At 45.5% G+C, this 23862-nt stretch overlaps 1 protein-coding gene across 5 annotated transcripts in view; it reads left to right on the forward strand.

The window, feature by feature from the left end:
* Myo5c (myosin VC) overlaps positions 1-15771 on the forward strand; it is a 74486-nt gene extending 58715 nt beyond the window's left edge. For 3 of the 5 annotated variants that reach the window (XM_029481126.1, XM_029481129.1, XM_029481128.1), the window contains 9 exons: positions 1164-1251; positions 2710-2808; positions 4426-4580; positions 5638-5727; positions 6488-6638; positions 7886-8168; positions 11445-11619; positions 12045-12125; positions 14369-15169. In XM_029481126.1, the coding sequence (XP_029336986.1) occupies positions 1164-1251; positions 2710-2808; positions 4426-4580; positions 5638-5727; positions 6488-6638; positions 7886-8168; positions 11445-11619; positions 12045-12125; positions 14369-14521 (1275 nt within the window). In that variant the 3' untranslated portion in view covers positions 14522-15169. Of the gene's footprint in view, positions 1-1163; positions 1252-2709; positions 2809-4425; positions 4581-5637; positions 5728-6487; positions 6639-7885; positions 8169-11444; positions 11620-12044; positions 12126-14368; positions 15170-15596 lie in introns of those variants that run through there. The other 2 variants (XM_029481127.1, XM_029481130.1) reach the window with 2 other exon arrangements.
* Positions 15772-23862: the final 8091 nt, after the last annotated feature.

Below are 23862 nucleotides of genomic sequence, written 5' to 3' on the forward strand. Positions count from 1 at the left end.
GGATGTTGAACATTTTTTCAGGTGCTTCTCTGCCATTCGGTATTCCTCAGGTGAGAATTCTTTGTTCAGTTCTGAGCCCCATTTTTTAACGGGGTTATTTGATTTTCTGGAGTCCACCTTCTTGAGTTCCTTATATATATTGGATATTAGTCCCCTATTTTTAAAGTCTGTGTTGGACATTAGTTCGTAATCAAGGAATATAGATCAAGATGTATGATATCCATAGAGTAGAAAGTTGTAAACAGATACTAACCATATGAAAATATTGTTATGTGGAAGTATCAGAAGTAAAATACCAAGTCTTGTGTAATTCCCTTGGTTCAGAGTGTCTAGAATAGACAAACCCACAGCCACAGTAAATTGTTGACTACAGAAACAGACTAGAGGGTGGCAGCTAAAGGCTACAGTGTTTTAATTTTTTTTGAATTAGGTTTTTATGTTCCTTATTTAAGATTTCTATTGCTGTGATTAAAAAAAAAAAACCAAAACCAAAACCAAACAAACAAAACAACTTAGGCTTATGTCAGTTCACATTCCTCATCACAGGCCATCAGGGAGGGGAGTCAGGGCAGAAACTCAAGGCAGAAACCTGAGCAGAGGCCATAGAGGAACATTGCTTGCAGGCTTTTTGCTGGTGGTTTGCTCAGCACGCTTTTTTATATCATCCAGGACTCCCTGCTCAGGGATGTTAAAACCTACAATGGGGTGAGCCCTCCCACGTAAATCATTAATGAAGTGAAGTCCCCACAGTCCAGTCTGGAGGAGACATTTTCTGAATTGAGGTTCTCTCCTCTGAGATAACTCTAGCCTATGTTAAGTTAGCAAAAAAACTAACAAGGACTCTGTGTGTGTGTGTGTGTGTGTGTGTACAACTTGCAGGACCCACTATGTGAGTACTGGGGATTGAACTCAGCATCAGTCTTGGAGACAAGCCCCTTGACCCCCTGAGCTAACCCAGATGTCGTGTTCTTTGGGAGTCGTCTTTAGTGTCCTTTAGGGGTGTGTTGGAAACGTCTAGAGCTGGCTAATACAGAAAACAACTGCTGTGCAAATCATGTGTGTGAATGAGTTTTACATGTGAAATACGGCTCCATAAAACCATTAACAAAACCGAAACCAAAGAAGCTTCCAATAAAAGCCCTTGCTTCTTTGGGTTTCTGTAGGATCTTGAGGAAGAGTTAGACATGAAGGACAGAATGATCAGAAGGCTACAGGATCAAGTCAAGACTCTGACCAAGACGATTGAGAAAGGTAAGGGGGGATAGCCTCGTTGTTTCGAGCTCTTAGGTAAGGCGCTGTGTACGGAAGTGTGTGAGCACTGCCTTGTCCAAAGCCCACAAAGCCCAATGGAAGGAGGCTCACGGGTCAGGCTTAGGACCTAGGGATGAGCTGAAGAGCCTTCGAGGCATCAAAGCTCACTGCATCCGACACCACATACTCTCATTTCCAGAGACAACCACAAACAAATACGTTCTCCACCTCCTCCGATAGCTCCACACTTTCAAAATGAAATTGAAATGGAGTATCCAGTGAATCATGTTGAAGACTACACAGATAGTGGATCTCTGAGTATCCCAATGTCTGTTAGCAGAGATAAACAGAAAGGAAGAAGGCAGACATGGCACCTCAGCTGAATGGTGTGTGTAGCCGTAAGACCCAAGGAAAGGAGCCACCGCCTTCCTTCCCTCTGCCTTGGAGTCCATGTTCAAGCCAGTGTTCTGCTCTCATCTCCTGCTCTTCACACTTCCCAGCACAGACTGCACCTAAAACCATCTCTTTCTTTTCCCATGCTTGTTCCTTTGAAGAGCTCCTTTATTCATAGGCAGTCCACATTAATCTTACATTTGAAATAGAGGCAGACACAGCCACTGTCCTGTAAATGCTTCAACTGAGCAGAGACTCTTTCCTCTCCAGGAATAGATGTTCCGTGCCAATCTGCCCCATGAGAGCAGGACCAGGTCTGGGTATCCTGTCTTTTATGGTTCTACTGTTGGAACTGGTGAATGGATGAATTCATGGGTAGATAATGGACTGATGGATGAATGGACGATGGGTGGATAGACAGATGGTGTGTGGATAGAAGATGACAGATGGATGATAGGGAATGGATGAATGGGTGAAAGGTGAATGGGTGGATGGATGGAAGATAGATGGAGGATGGATAGATGAACGGAACCTTGAGCTACATTCTCTGAATAATGCCTACCCAAACCCACATCTAACCCTCACTTCTTTTCCTAAGCCCCAGATTCAGTTTGTCTCTTTGACTATTTTCTTTCAACTCAATACATTTAAGTCAAAATCTTTTCTGCCTGTATCAGTTATCCATTATTATGTAACACATTACCCCCAAACTTAGCAGTCCAACATTAATACCACTACATTTGTGATTATATGGCTCCTATAGGACATGAGACTTAGCCATGTTCTCTGAGTCTTGCACCCTTCGCTGTAGATAGCATCAAGGCACTCTTTTGGGTTTCTTCCCCTCCCCCAATGTGTTGGCGATGCATCAGACACTCAATAGGATTCATTCAAGGACATCCTGGCCTATTCAACAGTGGCCATACTCCCGGATAGAAGTCACTATAGGAAGAAATCTAAAGCTGCAGCAGTTCTCGAGTGGAGAGGACTCAGTCAGTATCTTCACTATGAATCCGGGAAGTGTGGTTTCTGTGTATGTAGCTGACCGTTTGCCTCTGTCTGCAGCCAACCATGTGCACCTGCCCTCAGGATCCAGGGAGTACCTGGGGATGCTGGAATACAAGAAAGAAGATGAGGGGAAGCTCATTCAAAACCTCATTCTTGGTAATCAAACTCAGATGGCTGGGCTATGCTTTCTCTCTGAGAACTTGAATATCAGTTCCAGAGTCCTGGGCAGGGCTGGCCTTTCTCTTCTCTCTTCTTTCATGGCTTCTTCCCTAGCTTGAAGCTTCCTAGCTTTAGCTCTAACATACCCAGCTATTCTTGGTTGAGGGAGAGGGGTTTTGCACTTGAAAACCACAGCAGTACATTGCTTGCTTCTGCTTACACTAGAAACTCGTGTCAGGACTGCCAGTGTCCTTTGGGGAACCAAAATGGTCCTCAGCTGAGAGCTACTGCCCCAACTTTCTCCCAGGTAATGGTAGGGTCAGGATGGAAGACACAGCTCCTGACCCATGTTTGGGCACGCCTATAATCCCAGCACTCAAGGGCAGAGGCAAGCAGATCTCTGAGATTGAGGCTAGCCTGGTCTACAGAGCAAGTTGCAGAATGGGCCGAGCTACACAGAGAAACCCTGCGTCATCACCCCCCTGTCCCAATAAAAAAGTATTGTGCTATTGATTACATTTAAATTCTTGTTAACAAAATGCCTGATAGAAACAAATAAAAGAAAGATTTGTTTTGGCATGGGGGACCAGCTGAGTTCCTGGTGCTACAAGTGTATGGCGAAACCTGTGCACAACATGGAACCAGAGGCATCCGCAGGGAACCTGGGGTCTTCTTTAAAGGCCCACCTTTAATGATCTAATTTCACTAGCTAGGTACTAGTCTCCCCAAATAGCACTACTAGTTGGGAAACAAATATTCAAAGCCTAAGTTTATAAGGGACGTTTCAGTTTCAAACCCTAACACCACTCAACCCACGCTGACACAGAAGAGACCTCCTCTCTGCAGTTGTCTGATCTCTGCCACAGGAAGATGCTGTTTTCCCTTCACGCTTCCCTGCAAGATCTCCTTCTTCATCTCTGCTCTTTCTCTCTGACATCTTTCTTTAAAATACTAGCTTATTTATTTATTTAATGTGTGTGAGTGTCTTCCTGCATGTATATATGTATGTATGTGCACCATGTGCAGTCTTCGTGTTCATGGAGTCCAGAAAAGGGTTTCAGATTCCTTGGAACTGAAGATAACAGATGATTGTGAGCCACCATGTGGTTGCTGGGAACTGAACTGGGTCCTCTGCAAGGGCAGCCAGTGCTCTTAACCCCTGAGCACTTCTCCAGTCCCTCTCTGACGTTTCCCTGTCTCTTCGGTACTACTGGTCACTAGTGTCTCTATTCAAGACAGCTTCTGGTGACTTCCATCCTTATCAAAGGGATTGGAATGAGATGCCTAGGACTTTCTTTGTTATACTGGGGAATCCAATGTCTAGAGCCTCCTCACTAGAGAAAATTACAACTTCTTTCTCCTATCTGGACTCTTAAATATGGGATCACTTTACAAATGAGGTGTGAAGGGAGCCAGTAACCCCCATTTACTTTAGCCAAATAAGAACCCAGATTGAGTTTCTCTGAGAGAAGACACATCTGTGCTTTCAGGCTCTGCCCAAGCACAGAAAGGTCAGGAGCCCTACCCCTCCTACCCTCCCTTCCAGCAACCTCCATCAGCAGTCCTAGGAGGGGGGCTCCCCAGCAGCTGAGAGCTTGTTTCTTTCTGCTGCAGACCTGAAGCCCCGAGGTGTGGTGGTGAACATGATCCCAGGGCTGCCAGCTCACATCCTGTTCATGTGTGTGCGATATGCGGACTCCCTAAACGACGCCAACATGCTCAAATCCCTCATGAACAGTGCTATTAACGGCATCAAGCATGTGGTTAAGGTAGGGGCAGCCTTGGATGTGGGTCCTTGGTATAGTGTCTGATTGGTAAACAGTTCTGGGAAATGACCAACACCCGGTCTTTGTATGCCCTTGGCATCTGACCTTTGGAGAGCCATGTGTGAGTCCCTAAAGAAGCGGTGCCACTAAGGAAAGACATATGGGCAAGCTGCCAGGGGGCCTCAAAGACTTACAGAGAGAACACAGCCTGGTAGTTACCATCCTCGCTCTTCCACCTCCTCATGTGTGAGGGATATGTGCTCTATCAGGGAAGCAGTAAGGGAAATGGGAAACTGAAAAATTATTCATGTCTTTTATTGGCAAGTATATTCTCCTTCCTAAAACATTATTATTATTCGTGCTGGGGAGAGAGCTCAGTGGTTAAGAACTCTGGCCACTCTTACAGAGGTCCTTGGTTTGATTCCCAAAACCCACATGGTGGTTCATAACCATCCATAGCTCCAGTTCTAGGGGATCTAATGCCCTCTTTTAGACACTCACGCAAACAAAACACACACACACACACACACACACACACACTTTTTAAATGAAAACCTTATGGTTACGGTTTTTCCTAGTCCAGAAAAGAAGACCCATGTGTTCATTAGGTCGATGACTTTGTTAAGTTCAGTACAATAGCTGAGACCCCCTCCCATCCCACCACACCCCCACAGGCAGTTTGTTGAAGAAGATGGAGAGCCTTCTTGTATATCCCTTAATGATTCATCCAGCTTGAAGGGCGGGCCCTACTCCACACAGCTATATTGGGCCCAGGCTCTATTCAGCCTGCTGAATGTCGCTCCCTAGCTGTGTTCATCAGAATGACCAAGTAGCTAGACCACCCCCAGTTGGCTGCTCTGTGGGAAAGGGAGCCACATGCGCATGGCACACAGATCACCAGTTACCAGCTAAGCTAGTTCTTCTGTTTGACACAGGGTTTCAGTATGTAATCCCGGACTGGCCTCAGACTTAGAGACCTACCAGCCTCTGCCTCCCCTAAGTGCTGGGATTAAAAGTGTGTGTGGCTACACCCACCCAACATTCTCTTCTCTTGTCTAAGGAACATTTTGAAGATTTGGAGATGCTGTCCTTCTGGCTTTCCAACACTTGCCATTTTCTCAACTGCCTGAAACAGTATAGCGGAGAAGAGGTAGGGAGCATGTCTGTCCTGCTGATGGCCTCCTGGGACCACCTCCTGATCTGGCTCACCAAGGCACACAATGGCTACCATGATGCTCTCCTCCCACTCCTCACAGCCTCTATGCCAGCTAGCTTGCTGGCCTCCTCTTCACCCAGGAGGCCAATCTGCCTATCACCTGTTATGTGCCTAAATGTTACTACATGCTAGAGACTCCAAGAAGTTCAGGCCTTGGTCTTAGTGTAAGGCTTTGGTCAATAAGCTTTCAGATCCTCAGGAGATGAGATAGCTTTGTTTCCTCCTGAAGGGGACATTCTGTGGGTTTCAGTATGATGAAACAAAATGTAACCTCTGGTTCATCATGCTAACTGTTGTCTCTAAAAGACTCATTCTCCCACGACCCATAAGTCGATGACGCCTGCACTCCAACCCTCTAGGAACTGATATCATAAAGGCATTCTTCTTTAAGCTTCACAAGGGGTATTTTTTCATTGAAATGGAGTAACCAAGTGGCTTTTAGGGTATTTCCACATGAGAAGCCAGAGCAAACACTGGGTGTCTTCCTCTGTAGCTCCTGCTCCAGGGACAGTGTTGTGACTGTAGGTGTGACTGACTAAGATCATACAATAAATCGCTATCATTTAAAAGCAAACACTAAGTTTTAAGCTGCGGCATTACCCTAGATGCTGATCATAGCATCTTTAGTATAGACAGCATCTCAGTCTCCATCCTGCCCACAGCTCTCTGATGTTTGTGCTCCAATTACTTCCAGGAATTCATGAAGTATAACAGCCCACAGCAGAATAAGAACTGCTTGAACAATTTTGATCTTACAGAATACAGACAGATTCTCAGTGATGTGGCCATACGGATTTATCATCAGTTCATCATTGTGATGGAAAACAACCTCCAGCCGATAATAGGTAAGAAGAGAATAGGACCGAGAGATTCTTCTATCGTAATATCGAAGCTGTTCGTTTTGAGACAGAGTCTCCTATGTCCTCAGCTGGCCTTGAACTTGATATGTAACTATAGCCAAGGAAGGTCTTGAACTCATGATTCTTCTGCCTGTATTTCCTAAGAGCAGGGATTTCAGGTATATGCCATCATGCGTGGTTTTGCTTGGGACTGAGAATCAAACCAAGGCTTCATGCATAGTAGGCAAGCATTCTACCAACTGAGCTACAATCCCAGCCCAAGAGACTTTTTAAAATAGAAACTGCGTGTGTAGTATATGTGCTTATGGATGACATAGCTCAAAAAACTATGAATACATAATCAGCATAAATGTCTACCTTTCAATTCTTAGCTTGCTTAAAATGACTCTATAAACCTTAGTACATAGTTGACCTTTTTCTTTGTATACGTATGCCTTTTTCCTGAAGAAAACCCTGTGGAGAAGTTACACTATTTATTTTATGTGCTGTGTGGTTTCTTATGTGGCTGTACCAAATAGTTTTTGAAATCCGCAAATCCCACTCACATTTGTGTATAATTTACTCCACTCTGTAAAACTTAAATATCTTGGGGTTTGATGACTCCAGACCCCGACCTACTTGCTGTTAGCTAGCAGCTCTCTTTCCCATGAGAACCACTGTTTCAAGCCTCCAGGAAGTGCCCCTGCCCTTCTGTAAGCTGTGATTCGGGCCCTGGCATACTCTGGTACCCCAATGTATTCAGTTCTTTTTTTAAGTAGTAATACTTTTTGCTTGTTTGTTTCTATGTCAAAAGAAGTAATAGCACACATATAAGATTTTGACTCACATATTAAGGAAACACAGTCCACCAAGGCAAGAATGCCAACTGGCAGGACCACGAGGCAGCTGCCCATACTGCATCCACCATGAGGAAGCAGAGAGAGAGAGATGCTCGAAGGAGCTCAGATAGCTTTTTTCCTCTTATTTGGTCCAGGACCCCATGCATGAATGCCTCTGACCTACAAATAAGGTGGGTTTTCCCACCTCCATTTACTCAATCCTGGAAAATCCCTCATAGTCAGGCCCAAAAGTTTGTCTCCTAGTTGGTTCTAAATCCCATCAAGCTGGCAACCAAAATTAACCATACCACTCTATCACAACGATACCCACTAACTATGAGCAAAGACACCTGAGATTAGGGGACGTGTGACCCGGCTGACCCCTGTGTAAGGAGCCTTCCGCCCTTCTGGCAGTGCCAGGCATGCTGGAGTATGAGAGCCTTCAGGGCATTTCCGGCCTGAAGCCCACTGGTTTCCGGAAGCGCTCATCCAGCATCGACGACACAGATGCCTACACCATGACGTCCATCCTGCAGCAGCTGAGCTACTTCTACAGCACCATGTGTCAGAACGGCCTGGACCCCGAGATTGTGAGACAGGCGGTCAAGCAGTTGTTCTACCTGGTCGGTGCGGTGACCCTCAACAGCCTCCTCCTGCGCAAGGACATGTGCTCCTGCAGGAAAGGCATGCAGATCAGGTAAAACCCACATGCTGTGCCCCACTTCCCAGAGGCCGGCTGGAAGAAATGCTCCCGATGCTGGACCCTCCCTACGCCCCGCCCCACCCCCTCCCCCAATCCCTCGGACACATGCAAGGCTCCACTGAGCCCTCTGAGCGCTGGTTTGTTGGTGGCTGCACACCAACGCGTTCACACTCTACTGCCAACGTGATGCTTTAGTCTATGAGAACGATATTAGTACGTCATGGGTTCTGAGTTTCCAAGGTTATCGTATTCTTAACTAGTATCAATCACTTGCTTGGTGACTGGCCCAGTTGGGTAGAGAATCCAGAAAACTGCCGAGAGGCTCAACACAGCTAAGTAGTAGTCTAAGACACCAATCATGTCACAGCAGATGAGGACAGATGTACCGAGGAAGCCAGAGAGATGAGCACTAGGTGACAAGCTTGAGAAAGAGGAACATGGCAGGCATGAGATGGATGAAGACAAAGGTGTGATCCATCCCCGGCTCTGCCTGGAGTAAGCAGTAATCTGTTGTTAGGACCCCGCGGGACTGCCGTAGAGAGGTGGGTTCGATCCAGACCAAGAGGGTTCAGAATGCAGTGAAAGCAGATGGGGTCCATCTTGGAGGCATGGCAACACAGTTGTAAGGACCATGAACCCCATCTAAATTGAGGACCCGTGGTGACTAAGACCACATACCATAGGAAGATATTTAGGACATGGGCGTATATTCAGGCAGTTGATACCTATGTGTGCTCTGAGAGCTTGGGAAATGACCATAGGTGTGTGCTATCATCTGAGTGAGGTGACAAGGTATATTAAGCCTAGAAATCCCTGCAAAGAATCTATCATGCATTCTTAGCACTCATGAAAGTTGGATTTCCCATAAACCACATGGACAAAATCCCATGGCTCCATATTATAGGTTTTAGATGCAAAGGGGCACTCAAAGGGACTTTGCAAATCCTTTGCTTTTTATTGAGAACTGAAAAAAATAAACTGCCCATTTCACATCTAAGCAGAAGGCTGTGAGCCTGAACGAGCCTCAACTGAGACAAAGCAGGGGACTGGGGAGGTGGCTCAGCTGGTAATGTGCCTGCCTAGCATATACAAAGGTTCCATCCCCACACCACACCTTGTTCACACCTGGCTGAGATCCTACAGCCCCACCCCTTGCTCACACCTGGCTGCGATCCTACAGCCCCACCCCTTGCTCACACCTGGAATCCTATACAGCCCCACACCTTGCTCACACCTGGGATCCTACAGCCCCACACCTTGCTCACACCTGGGATCCTACAGCCCCACACCTTGCTCACACCTGGGATCCTACAGCCCCACACCTTGCTCACACCTGGAATCCTATACAGCCCCACACCTTGCTCACACCTGGAATCCTATACAGCCCCACACCTTGCTCACACCNAGCCCCACACCTTGCTCACACCTGGAATCCTATACAGCCCCACACCTTGCTCACACCTGGAATCCTATACAGCCCCACACCTTGCTCACACCTGGCTGCGATCCTACAGCCCCACACCTTGCTCACACCTGGGGTCCTACAGCCCCACACCTTGCTCACACCTGGGATCCTGCTTGTCACCTTTCTGTTGTTTTTAGTTTAATTCCATTGCGGCCATAGATCATTACTTTGTCAGTTAAACACTTAGAAATAGGAATCAGAATGATGTTTCCCAGAAACTCTAATAATAGATTACAACATCAAATCTCTGGGGGAACTGGCCCTCTTGTCGCTACAGAATGTCCTGCTATCCCTTCCTGGAAAGTTTCTTTTCTTTGAAGTTTTTTTAAAAGATTATTATGGCCACTCCAGATTTATTTGATTAATATTTTCATAACATATTTTATTTACTTTTAACATATTTATGGCATATATGAGGTGAGTTTCTTGTAGATAACATACACAAGTATCTTGGTGTTTGTTTTTAAGACTTTGTTTTTAAATTACTTGTATGGGGGGAAACTATGTACATGTCAGTGCAATACTCATAGAGGCCATAAGAGGGCATCAGAGTCCTCTAGAACAGTGGTTCTCAACCTGTGGGTCATGACCCCCATAGGGATAACATATCAGATAACCTGCATATCACATATTTACATCTGGCTCATCACTATAGCAAAGTTACAGTTCTGAAGTCTCAATGAGATAATTTTTTAAAGTATTTTATTTTTTTTTATGTGCATTGGTGTTTCGCTGCATGTCTGTTTGTATGAGTGTGTTAGATCCTGGAGTTACAAACAGTCGTGAGCTCCCATGTGGGTGCTGGGAATTGAGCTCAGGTCCACTGGAAGTACAGTCAATGCTTACGACCACTGAGCCACCTGTCCAGCCCTGCAAGGAGAGAATTTTATGGTTGGGATCACTGGAGCGTGAAGCAGCGCCTTAAAGGGTCACAGCATTAGGAAGGTTGAAACCGTGACTCTAAAGCTGGAGTTACAGGCGATTGTGAGGGGCCTGATGTGGGTGCTGGGAACCAAACAAAAGTAGGTCCTCTGTAAAACTGCTGAGCCCTTTCTCCAGCCCACGTCCTGTTTTGTTTTTTTAATCCAGTCTGACCATATGTTCTTCTTAATTGAAGAATTTAGACCATTTTAATTTAATGTAATTTGTGATATATTTAGGTTTGTTTCCCATGTCATTTTCTTTCTTGTGATTTATTCTCATTCTTTTTCGATCATGTATATGTTTGTGTCAGGGTAAGTGTATGTGAGTGTGGTGCAGAGGCAGTGATCCCCCTGCCGTTGGAGTTCGAGGCCATCATGAGCAGCCTCCCTACATGCTGGGAACTGAACTGAGGTCCCCTCTTCAAGAGTGGGAAGTTCTCTCAACCCCTGAGCCATCTCTCTCTCCAGCGCCTGCCATATTATGTTCCATGTGAACCTCCTGGGTTTTGTTTCTCTGGTTTCCTCTTTCTGCCTTTGTGTGTGTGTGTGTGTCTAGAATATTTTGTAATCTTTCTAATTTATTATGTTGCTTCTTAGTGGGAATCGCAGAACACATATTTATGTATTCACAACCCATTTAGAATCAACATCATCATGCCAACATTTTCCCACCACATAGGACTTTTGACACTGTCCTATTATGTCACTGCTGTCTTACAGATAATGGTGGTGATCCGAAAAGCTCTCTCCTGGTCCATCCCCTCCTATTTTAAGTAAGAGACTGCTGGGCTTTGCTTGTAAACATGCAGTGAGCTCTGCCGGCCTCTAGGACACGCTGAGGGGTCTGACACTGTACTGAAAGGTCCCTCTGGCTTTCTCTAGGTGCAACATCAGCTTCTTGGAAGAATGGCTAAAAGATAAGAATGTGCAGAGCAGCTTAGCCAAGGAGACACTGGAGCCCCTCTCTCAGGCAGCCTGGTTGCTGCAGGTGAAGAAGACCACAGACAGTGATGCCAAGGAGATCGCCCAGTGTTGCACTTCCCTGTCTGCTGTGCAGGTGAGCAGGCTGGCCGAGCTCCTCTCTGAACCTTGAAGGGCAGGTCCTTAGGCATTTCCCAGCTTAGCCCGCTGTGAGGTGCAACTGACCCTCCGTGCCGTCTCCTCTTTTTTTTTTCCTGACGACTATTTGGTATATACTGATTGCAGGCTTCAAGGCTGACTTCAAGTGTACATGTGCACTCAGCTGAGCAGGGGCTGGGGGGCCGGAGGGGGAGACCCCCTCAGTGACATCTGACCGTGTGGTTAGTTTGTGCTGCACTCTGTACCCTATGCTGTTTTCTGTTCCCTTGGGATCATACAGCACTTGGCTCCAGAGATAAATTATAATATAAAAGATCCACCCATACTTCTTGGAGGCTCCCAAATGTCCAGAACTGTTGGCTCTTTTTCGTGGTCTGATCCTGTGCTCTGTAATGTTCGCAGATCATAAAGATCCTTAATTCATACACACCTATAGACGACTTCGAGAAAAGAGTCAATCCATCCTTCGTCCGCAAAGTACAGGTGAGATCTTTATGTGAACATGTTAATCTGACCTCTGATACTCTATAATACACTGATGCTCGATTCAAATGTGGCAGTCCAAGGTTAAAGCATGGTTGCCAAGCATATGAAACACCAGCTCAAAGACAGCTGGTGGCTTTTTGATTGTTCCAGTCCTGCTGAGAAGGAATAGAAACATAAACCAAGATCTGACCTTCAGCTCTTGTGTGTGTGTGTGTGTGGTCTACCACAACGTGTGAATAGAGGTCAGAGGACAACTTACAAGAGTCAGTTATCTCCATCCATCTCACGGGTCCCTGGGATCAAACTCAGGTTGTCTGGATTGGCAGCAAGTGCCTTTCCCCACTGAGTCATGTCACTCAGCAGCTCATCTTGAGGCATAGAGCAAATGGGCAGAGCCCCGTGGAAGCAGATCTGCAGACCCATTTTTCCATGATCATCCCCAAAGGTTCTCTTCCAGTAAACTAGGGGGATCTTGGGGAACCTGGAGACCCTCCCAAGAGTCTGCAAAACCTTTGCTTTTTGCAAAAGCTGTGCCTGTATGAGGTAGAGTTCCCTCATACTTAATCCAGAGCAATGTATCTCAGCACACTGAATACAGAAGCAGGCATCCCACAAAATCTCCACAAGGTCAGACGTTAAGTTAAGAGGTTCACAGAGGAACCTCTGTCCTGCTTCTCACTGTGCTGCCTTTTTGTTTGTTTTTGCTTTTCATTCTGAAAATTTAGCTATTTTTTAAACAAAAATGTTATGTTCAATTTAACTAATTTATTAATATTTAAATACTGTTTTGGTTACTAATATGGTAAAATATCACTAGTTGTGTCCACATATACAAAAGCTCTTTGGAGTCCTCATAATTATTAAGAGTATAATGTAAGGCCAGAGAGATGGCTCAGTAGTTCAGTTTTCAGCATCTGCATTGAGTCTCCCAACCTAAAACGCCAGCTCCAGAGAATCTGATGCCCCCTTTTGACCTCTGTGGGTTCTGCACACACATGAAATTTTTTAATTTTAAAAATGTATTTGGTTGGTTTTTTTTAAGACAGAATTTCACTGTGTACCCCTTGCTGTACTGGAACTGTAGACCAGGCTGGCCTCGAACTTGGAGATCTGCCTGCCTCTGCCTCCTGAGTACTGGGACTAAAGGTGTGCACCACCAGACTTGGCAGTTTTTTAAAATGTAAAGGGTAGAAAGCAATCCTGATAACAAAGAAACAAATGCATTTGATAAAAAAACAAAACAAAACATAAAAACAGGGCTGGAGAGATGTCTCAGCGGTTAAGAGCAATGACTGCTCTTCTGAAGGTCCTGAGTTCAAATCCCAGCAACCACATGGTGGCTCACAACCATCCGTAATGAGATCTATGCCCTCTTCTGGTGTGTCTGAAGATAGCTACAATGTACTTATTTATAATAATAAATAAATTTTTAAAAACAAACAAACAAATGTTTAAAACTTCATGTCTGAGCTTAGAATTTGACCTTGACATATACATAAGAATACAAAATGCCAGCAGGATGGCTCAGCAGGTAAAGGCACTTGCTGCCAAGCTTGAAGACCTCAGTTTAACCCCCAGAACCTTTGTGGTAGAAGAACCATATGGTGGAGAACTGATTCCCACAAGTTGTCCTCTGATCTTCACATGTGTACACACACACACACACACACACACACACACACACACACACGAATAAATGTAACTTTTATTTATTTATTTAAAGATTTATTTATTTATTATATAAGTACACTGTAGCTATCTACAGACACACCAGAAGAGGGCATCAGATCTCATTACAGATGGTTGTGAACCACCATGTGGTTGCTGGGATTTGAACTCAGGACCCCTGGAAGAGCAGTCAGTGATCTTAACCACTGAGCCATCTCTCTAGCCCCAAGTGTAACTTTTAAAGGGGGATAAAAATACATTTACACTCAGCCTGTCCTATGGGAATGGGCTTTTGGGGTGAAACATCAGGTGACTATTCCTGGGAGCTAGCTGCACCAAAGGCCCTGATAGGCTTACCCCCCCGCCCCCCACCCTGCCCCTTGCCCAAATCCCGCCCCCAACTGTGTCCTAAACCACGTGGGTGTCACATCCTGTGATTGCTGGTGTTCTCTGACAGAGACAGAGCTGTTGGGTTTTCCTGACTCTTGACCTCAGTAGTGGCAAACCAGAGTAATGGTGAACCAGAATGCACCTGTTCCCTGATCCCTCCCCTTGGTTCTGACCTCCCTCAGGCTCTTCTGAATAACCGGGGCGACTCGTCACAGCTGATGCTGGATACCAAATATCTTTTTCAAGTCACATTTCCTTTCACCGCCTCACCACATGCCCTGGAGATGACCCAGATCCCAAGCAGCTTCAAGCTCGGCTTTCTCCGGAGACTGTAGCTGGAGAGAAGATGGACTCCCCTGGAGTTCCCTGGAGTCCTGAGTGCAGGTGCCACGGAGGGATGCAGTTATTCACCAGAGCTGGCATTGTGGTGGATTGCACTTTGAGGATAAGCCACGCCCCACCTGACTCCCATGATGCTTTGCAACCGGCTGGGCTGGGAAAGGTTCTTGCTTCTGATCTCAAGTGGCTATTGTTGCAATTCTTGAAGGCTCAGTTTTGTTCCTGGTGCCTTTGTTTTGTGGCAAGGACCTCCCTTTACCCACATATACAGGAGTAAAATCTAGAGGCACCATGGCTCCCCCGATTTCTAGGGTTCCCGTGAAGTGCAGAGACATGTATTCTGAAGCCACAGTTGTGTTCCATGCCTACACCTTCTAGGAAAGAATCCCACGTGGCCACTGGAACAGTCTTTTTGCCCCGTCCCTGTTGGCAGGAAGGGCTCGTTAGCTCTTCCTACTAAAGACGCCTGGATTAGAAAAGTACTCCCTTTAGAAACTCTAAGAGAGTATTCAGTCTAAGAGCGGGGCATAGTAACCCATTACTAGAATCCCAGCACTCAGGAGGATGAGACCAGAGATTTATCTCAGTTCAGTGTCAGCCTTGACTACAGAGTGAGAACCCATCTCAGAAACAAACAAACAAATAAACAAACAAACAAACAAATAAATAAGAGCATTTTATGTATTTATTTTATGCCATTTATCTTTTTTTTCTGAAAAATTTAAAACTTGATATCAGCCAACATAGTTGTTATAATCTTTCATTTAATTTTTAAATACAACTATTTCTTTTAAAACTACATTTATCTCTGGGGTCAGAACTCAGTGGTAGAGCACTTGGCCCTGGGTTTGGCCCCAGCACCACACATGCACACACATGTACACGCGTGCAACTTAAGTGGTTTTTTTTCCTCTCTCTAATCAGTGTTCTAATATGCTTTTTTAATTTTTTTCATTTAAAAAAAAAAAAACCAGAAGATGTGGGGAAATTCTTCCTTTTGAGAAATCCATTTTCCCCAGGTTTTGTGAGAACTAGTTATTCCTTCCCTCAAACTGTTTTCCTTCCCTTCAGAGAACTGAGTCCTCTGATGAGCACTCCTGACCCAGAGCTGAGACCCATCATTCTGTGCACCCCTAGCAACCTGACCACCCTCCAGTCTGACGGTCACAGGCAGTAGCTGTGACACCACAGAATGCTAAACGTGTAGTCATCCTACTGACATGATAGCTTTCCAAACTGTTCCCAAGTGCTGAAAATAGAACTTTATAATACTTAAATAAAATAAATTATTGAGCAAATTGGATGCACCATTTCTTTCCTACCATTGTAGATTATATACCTTCTTACCGCACAGCTCTGTGTCTCTCCTTGAGGGTCAGACAGAAAGGTGGTAGAATCCCACAAGTCACAGTCTGTCACCTGAGGTATGGAAACCTTGCTGACTGTGTCTGGGGCTCCCTGGCTATCAGAGGTGGGGGCTGCAGGATGGGGTTGGCTGAGTTTTTGCTCCGTGTCCACTCCAGTCCTCCTTCACCCTGTGAAGAGTCACTATGCTAATGTTCTGGTTCTCTGGCTTCAATTCATGCCCACTTTATAGCATTTACCTGGGTTGTGCACCAGTAACCTTGGCCATGCCTTCTACTGGCCTGTAAGTTCCTAGAGGGCTGGACTCCATCGTATCCTACATATTATCTGTATGCTAGGTGGTGGGATAGAATTGGCCAGATCGCATGGCGATGACAAGGGTTCAAGTGTAGGAGACCTTGTTTGGAGACAGGAGACTTGAGGATAGCAATAAGTTGATACACAGAGGAGAAAGGCAAAGGCACTTACTTGGGGCCTAGATCACTCATGCCTAGGTTGGAAGGAAGGCCAGCGATGAGAGATTCTCTCACCACACAACACAAGGATGTCAGGTTTGTTCCATGGAGTAGAGGCAGATTTATAAGGTCAAATCAGATTCTCTCTCCTGCAGAGAGCAAAGAAATGGGCTCAGGAAGGGGTACATGGGAGTTATGAGGGGTCCAAATCATGTAGAGAGACAGAGTGTTCTAGAAGCGAGTGTGTGCTTGCAGGTAGTGAGAGGCCGGCAGTGAGCATGCGTGTGCAGATGGGGAGGAGCAGGCCCTGAGCTGCAAGTCCAGATAAAGGGATTAGGTGACCAATGGCTCAAATCTTCACACCACCGCAGTAACCTCCCTTGTTTCTGCCCAGCCACCCGAGGTGTTCGTTGCTCTATAAGGTATGTACTCTTTAACCTCAGGGAACTTGCGCTCTCAATTTTGCATCAATGCCTGGATTCCTACAGACCAGGATCATGGGGATCCTGTGGTGGGTGCACAGTGGGGGGTGCTTATGTTCTGGTCTGTGTAAATTCTAATTTCTCTACAACCTTTGTGACTTTATCTCAAAATTATAAAGAGATTTTTAAAAAAACAGATTAGTGTTGGCATAAGTAAACAAATTAAATATCTTTAAAATAGCTTAATTGGTTTTCAGAATTGGCCCAGCTGCAATCAAACCCCATGCGTACAGCTGATGGAGCAGATGGACGACCACAGTGAGTCTGTGGGGTCCACCTGCTCCTGCCACAGCCCTGGTCTGTTGTATTCTGCTGCTTGAATCCAGTCCACTCCTGGTGAACATGCAAAATGTCGGCCTGGGACTATTTGTGAACAAAGCTGATATGACAGTGGTAGGTTTTTTTAGGAAATAAATATGTATTTCTATTGAACTCAGGAGTAGCATTGCTGGGTGTCTCTCTCTCTCTCTCTCTCTCTCTCTCTCTCTCTCTCTCTCTCTCATACACACCCCACACACACCCCTCAACACACACACACACAGCAATTCTTTATATATATTTGTTTCCGGTCAGTTCTTTATAGTAGTTGAACCACTTTGTACCCACACCGGATGTAGGCAATGAAAGCTCCTACATCCTTGCCAATGCTTTGTATATCAGAAGTTTTTGTCTTAGATTTTTTTTTTAATGATGTGCATGTTGGGGTGTGGGGTAGGTACAATAGTATCGTTGCCTGGAGACCAGAAGAGGATGCTGGATCCCCTGGAGCAGGAGCTACAGCTGTTGTCTACCTCACAATATGTACTGGAGTCCTCCGGAAAAGCAACCAGTGCTCTTAACTACTGAGTCATCTCTCCAGCTCCTGTATATCAATATTTTTTAATTAGGTATCCTAGCCTCACCAGCAAGATGGCTCAGCAGGCCAAGCCAAGACACCAAACCCAAGAACCAGAGTTTGATATTCAGAACCTATATGGTAAAATGAGAAAATTGGTCACCAAAAATGTTTGTCCTTTGACCTCTACATGTTCTAAATATAATAAGTTTTAGGAATTGTCAGGTCTAGCTAATTGTGTCACATTGTGGTTTTAATCTCTGACTCTGACCATTGATTCTGGGAAGCAGCTTTCTGCATGAGACTTGCCTGACTAGCCTCATTTGAAGAGCCACTGCACAAATATTTTTGCCCACTTTTTAAAAAATTCATGGAGCTATCAGGCCCACAATATGAAACTCAGTATTTAAAATGTTTGGATGTTTTTTCATCTATGCACAAGGATGTGCATGCCAGTCTTTGCTGTAATTTAACTCAGGGTACCTCGTCCCCCATCCCCCAACCCATTGGCATGGAGCTATCTCTGATTCTCCCTTCGCTGCCTTCTCATTGCCCATGGATGAGCTCTCACTTGTCTTGTGTGCCCTGGACACTCCTGTAATGGTACCATGTGGACATTTTGTCTTTAGACACAAAGATGTCTCTGGTGTGCATCATCTTGCAGTGAGAATCAGGGCCAGGTCTTCATTATTGCTAGATAACAAGCCTGCTTCATGGACACGCTATGTTTTCTCTGCCTGCTCTTCCCTTGATGGGCATTTGAATTGTTTCCCTTGTTTACCTAAATTTAATGCTACTTCAAACACTCGATGTGTTTTTAATGCCAGGGACATTTTGCTTTTGTTCTGCATTTTATGCCAGTGCTGGGAACTGAGCCCAGGGTCCAGCCTCACCTCACATTGTTTCTGGCATTTATTTTTTTATGTATGTATGTATATGTGCATGTATATGTGTGGACATGAGCATGTATATGTGTAGACATGAGCATGCCACACACGTGGAGGACAGAAAACAGTTCTTGGGAGTCTGTTCTCTCCTTCTACCGTGTAGGTTCTGGGGATCAAACTCAGGTTGTCAGCCTTGGCAGCAGGCACCTCTACTTAACCACTAAGCCATCTCTGCAGCCCTTCCATATTCCAATTATTCAAACTAGTTATGCCAATGAAGACACTCCATGAGACCATGACTTGTGAACAGGTCCAGGATCTGCAGTTACAGGGCACAGACTTAGTTATTTTCATGTCCTGTTTCCAGTTATTTATAATGAACATTATAAACACCGTCTATGACTTGGAATTTAGACTAAGACAAACAGTATTGTCTCTATTCAGACTTGGAACGCTAGCAATTTTTCAAGATCTTTTTCTTTATTTCTGATGAACTGCCCCCTGTCACCACACACATACCTATTCCTTCATGACCTTTGTCCCTGGAGATGCTCTCAACCTTCACTACAGTTCTTGAGAGTCTCTTCCTCTTAATCTCTTCCCTCTGGCTCATCTCCTTGCAGTGCTCTCCCTGACCTACTTCTGGGAGAACAAATCCGAGCATGATGCACTTGAGGGATGTTGTTCCCTAATGCTATTACCTGATGTCTCAGCTTGACCTTGGGACTAGCAGCAGCCACAGCAGGGCTGGCGAGTAGGAGACATTCACCAAGCCCCAAGCTCTACTGAGCGCATTCTTCCATGTCCTCTGTGTGTGTGTTCATGAGTACGTGCTTGTGTGCTCATAGGAACATGTGTGTGTGAATCCCTGTGTATGTGTTCATCAGTGCATAGGTATGTATTTCCATGTATGTGTGTTCATGAGTATGTGCTTGTGTGCTCATAGGAACATGTGTGTGTGAATTCCCATGTGTATGTGTGTTCATGGAAACATTTGTGTTCATGAGTATGTGAGTGTGTGTTCATGGGTGCATGTGTGTGTTCATAAGTAAATGAGTGTGTGTTTTCATGGGGGTCTGTGTATGTATGTGTTCATGAGCACATGTGTGTATGTTCATGAGTTCGTGTGTGTGTGTGTGTGTGTTTGTGTATTCATGGATGCCTGTGTATGTGTGTTTGTTCATAGGTACATATATGTGCATTCATAGGTATGTGTGTTTATGGGTACATATGTGTGTTGATGAATACATGTGAATATGCATGTGGACATCTTCATGCATCCTTCCTCAGATACCATCTACCTGTTTTGAAATAGGATCTCCCTCTCTTTGGTCTTCAACTACACTGCCCAACCAATGAGCCCCAGAGATCTGCCTGTCTCTGGCTCCCCAGCTCTGAGGTAACAAGTGTTACCTTTTGTGCTGTAACTCGCTCTTCATGCAAGCCTAGCAATAGACATGATGTCTCTGTGAGGCATGCTGCAACCCACACTCAGTTTCTCACTGACTGAAACCACTGTTTAATTCCTCTGTTCTCTCAGCTTTCACATGACTATCTGCCTCCCTGTGAAGAGGTTGTGAGACGTTCCAGCCATGCCCTCTGTGTCAGTCAGGGTACGATCCCTTGTGTCCCTAAGGGTCCCCTTCTACTTCCTTGTCATCTCATCTTCAGATATTGTGCAAGCCAACCCTTTGCCCAACTGCACAGCTTCTAGTTTCTTCTCTGGCCCTGTGGTAATGTCTGCATAACACTCTCCCCCACCCCAAGTATTCCCAACATCACCTCAACCCAAACACACCTCTCTCAAATTCTCCTTTGCTGACCTGTTCAGTCCAGTGCTCCATAATATGCTCAGGGGTGACTTCCTTGAATCTTAAGGCTGGGCTCTCTGGAGCAGCTATGAAATCAACAGCACTGAGCTGGCTGCTCCCTATTAACCTCCCAGTCCTTCCTCCAGCTCCAGGCTACCACATCCCATCCTGAAAACAACCTAGGCCGTATCCCAGTCATCATCCCTTCAAGCCTCATTTCCTCCTCTTCCCTATGCTCGGTCCAAGGCCATCCATGGCAGTGTCTTAGCAAGCCTTCATGTCTATCTGACCATAAGCCCTTCTGGCTGTTTCCTCTTCCTTCCCAAGGCTGCTGCTGCCCCAGCCGTTGCTACCATTCATGGGGCAGCATGATTTTGAATGGTTCACTATATTTCCAACCTTTGAGTACCATTAATGCAAGTCTCTTATAAGTCCCATGACAACCCTACACGGTTTAAAGATATTTATTTGATATTTTAGCAAACAAAGCTTCAGGGGAGTCAAGTCTACTGACCTCACCAAGGGGCCAAGACCTGGGCGACCAGGAGCCAGGTCTATAGCCCCCAGTGAAGCTGTTTCCCAACACTGCTATCCTCCCAGGCCTAAACTATTCTGCGCATGCAGCTACAGGCTGGGGCCCTAGGTGTTCGGCTGGTGGGTTTAACAGATACAAATGTGCACTTTGTAGGAAGCCAATGCCACACAAATGGCCTTTCCCCTCTGGCTGGACTCAGACCTATTTTTCTAACTCTTGTCTTTAATCTAAAATTTTACACCAAAGGGAGGAACATTTGTGAAAGTTTTATAATGGCTCTCTAGGCTGGAGGGATCTGGGTAGGTAGAGTGCTTGCCTAGCATGCACAAAGTCCTGCGTTCCATTCTTAGCACTGCATAAGCCAGGTATGGTGGTGCATATGGCTTTAACCTCAGCACTCCGAAGTTGGAGGAAGGAGGATCGAGATGTTCCAGGATACTCTCTGGTGCTTCACAAATTTGAGGCCTGGGCTGGGCTATCTGAAACCTGTACCAAAAATAAGAAAGGGCTGGCAAGATTGTTTAGTGGGCAAAGGCCCCTGCCATCAAGACCCCTGACGACCTGAAATCTATTCCCTGGCTCCCCCAAGTTATCCTCTGACCTGCATCCTTTATGTGTGGCTCATGAAAGTGTGTGCACATACACATCAATAGCAATGTATATAAATGAAAAATAAAAGGTAATGTTAAGAAATTAACTGCATTGCAATTTTTTATGTTTTTTATGGCGCTCCAAGGATCGGTTATAAGCATGATTTGTAAGGGTGTAGGCAAAGCTGCCCAGCCAGTGAACCATGTGTACTTCAGAAAGCCAGCTGTCTACGGCTTCCTTGTGGATGCAATGAACTGCGTGCACAGGAAGTCAGCACTCACTGTGAGCCCTGCCCACGAATGGAGGCAGGAGGAGAAGGAGGCTCCGGTTTTCAGAGGCACTCACTGTCTTTCTCCACACCCTGTTCATTTTTTTCTGTCCTTTAGCCTCATCTCAGCCAAGATGTGCGATCAGACCTTCCTGGTTAATGTGTTCGGCTCATGTGACAAATGCTTCAAACAAAGGGCCCTAAGACCCGTTTTCAAGAAATCTCAACAACTCAACTACTGCTCCACGTGTGCAGAGATCGTGAGTTCCGCTTTTCATCTTGTTTTGTTCTTTTAAGTTCCTTGCCTTAGTGTGATGTCTAATGCACGCCTGTGGCAGACAAGTTACATAGAGTAGGTTTGTAGGATGAGTTCCCAAGCTCCAGGAAGACTCTGATATCTGCCTGGGATCCTGGACTGCATGCTATCCTGGGCAGTAGGGGCACCAATTGTCACCAATTTCCCACTGGTGAGACAGAAATGCTAACAGATTTGTACTTCAGGGCTCTCTAAGGGTCATGTGAAGTCATGGCAAGGTGTCCAAAACACTCCTAAGAAGCCGTTATTCCTGGGGCTAATCATTTTTGCATCTGTCTCCTCCCAGTCTACCTAATGAGCCACCAAGCTAGAAGAAATTCTGGTAGACAAACATTCCCAGGGGACCTGTTCAAGCTCCCTGTCTTAGCTGTTAGGATGGCCTGGCTGGTCTTGCCCAGCCTAAGCAGAGAGCAAAACTAAACTCCAGAGCTCCTTGGCCCACCCACTGGGCAGGGCAGGATCTGAACAGAAATCCTGACTTCTTTTTTCAAAGTACATCAAATCTTGTCCTCGCCAAAGCTCTCTATCCCAGGCTTCAGATTATCACCAAAAAATGTATTCAGCCCTGGGAATCAGTCCCTACTTTAGAAGATCCACCAGGCTGCACGCAAAGCTATGGCTCACTAGAGCCCCACCTGGTAGCTTGTGGCATTGCACCCTTTCCTGATCTCCCAACAGGTGTGAGCGCGGCACACATAGATGCAGACAAAACACCCATATACATAAAATAAAATAAATTTTTAAAATTTTAATTAAAATATATGTGTACATACATATACATACATATACATGTACATATACAAATGAGAGATTTGCTTGCATATATGCCTGTGAACCATGGGTATACCTGGTGTCAACAGGGCCAGAACAGGGCATTGAATTCCCTGGAACTTGCGTTACTAAGAATTGTGAGCCACCACATGGGTGCTGGGAATAAAACTGAGTCCTCTGGAAGAACATCGAGTGTTTTTAACTGCTGAGCCATTGCCACAACCCTTTGCTCTCTATGTGTGTACACTTTATAAGCACACACACGTACACTTATGTAGTCTGTTTTATCCATGTAATAATCGAGTATAAGCTTATTGTTTCCATAAGCTAATGTTCTGCTAAATTCTGAGGATAAGACAATGGACAAATGCTGGGCATGGCAGTGCGCATGCTTAATCCCAGCACTCAAGAAGCAGAGGCAAGTTGAGCAACATGACTTCTGGGCCAGCCTGCTCTACAAAGGGTGTTACAGGGAAGCCAGGGCTATAAAGAGGGAGACAGATACAGATAAATGCGGGGGCAGGGGGTTGTACACAGAGAGAGACAGAGACAGAGACAAAGACAGACAAACAGAGACATAGGGAATAAAAATGGCTGGTGGATAACTCTTTATTGAAGAGAATGGAGAAGCTGCCTGCCTGGCAGACATTGCCTAGAGTATCCTCCACAGCATCTAATTCTCATAAAAGCCCTTGGATACAGATGCTAGAAAATAGACTTCTCCAGATAAGGAAATGGAAGCTCCCAGAATCTCACCCAAAAGACAGCTATGTGTACATTAATACAAATTGCTTCTCAGATTGATAAGGCCCAGAACAGATGCGCGCGCGCGCGCACACACACACACACACACACACACACACACACACACACAGAGGAGCAAGCCAGCACTGGAGACTGCTTCTGCAGTGTTCTGTCCAGAATTTGCAAACTTGATCCTCCTTCCCATCCTAAAGTTCACAGAAGGAAGGGGGGAGGCCTAAGTGGGAGCCTATCTGTGACGCTGAACTGCCTGGGTCCA

Source organism: Mus caroli, chromosome 9 (genome assembly GCF_900094665.2).
Source record: "Mus caroli chromosome 9, CAROLI_EIJ_v1.1, whole genome shotgun sequence".
In the NCBI taxonomy this organism is placed as follows: Eukaryota; Metazoa; Chordata; class Mammalia; order Rodentia; family Muridae; genus Mus; species Mus caroli.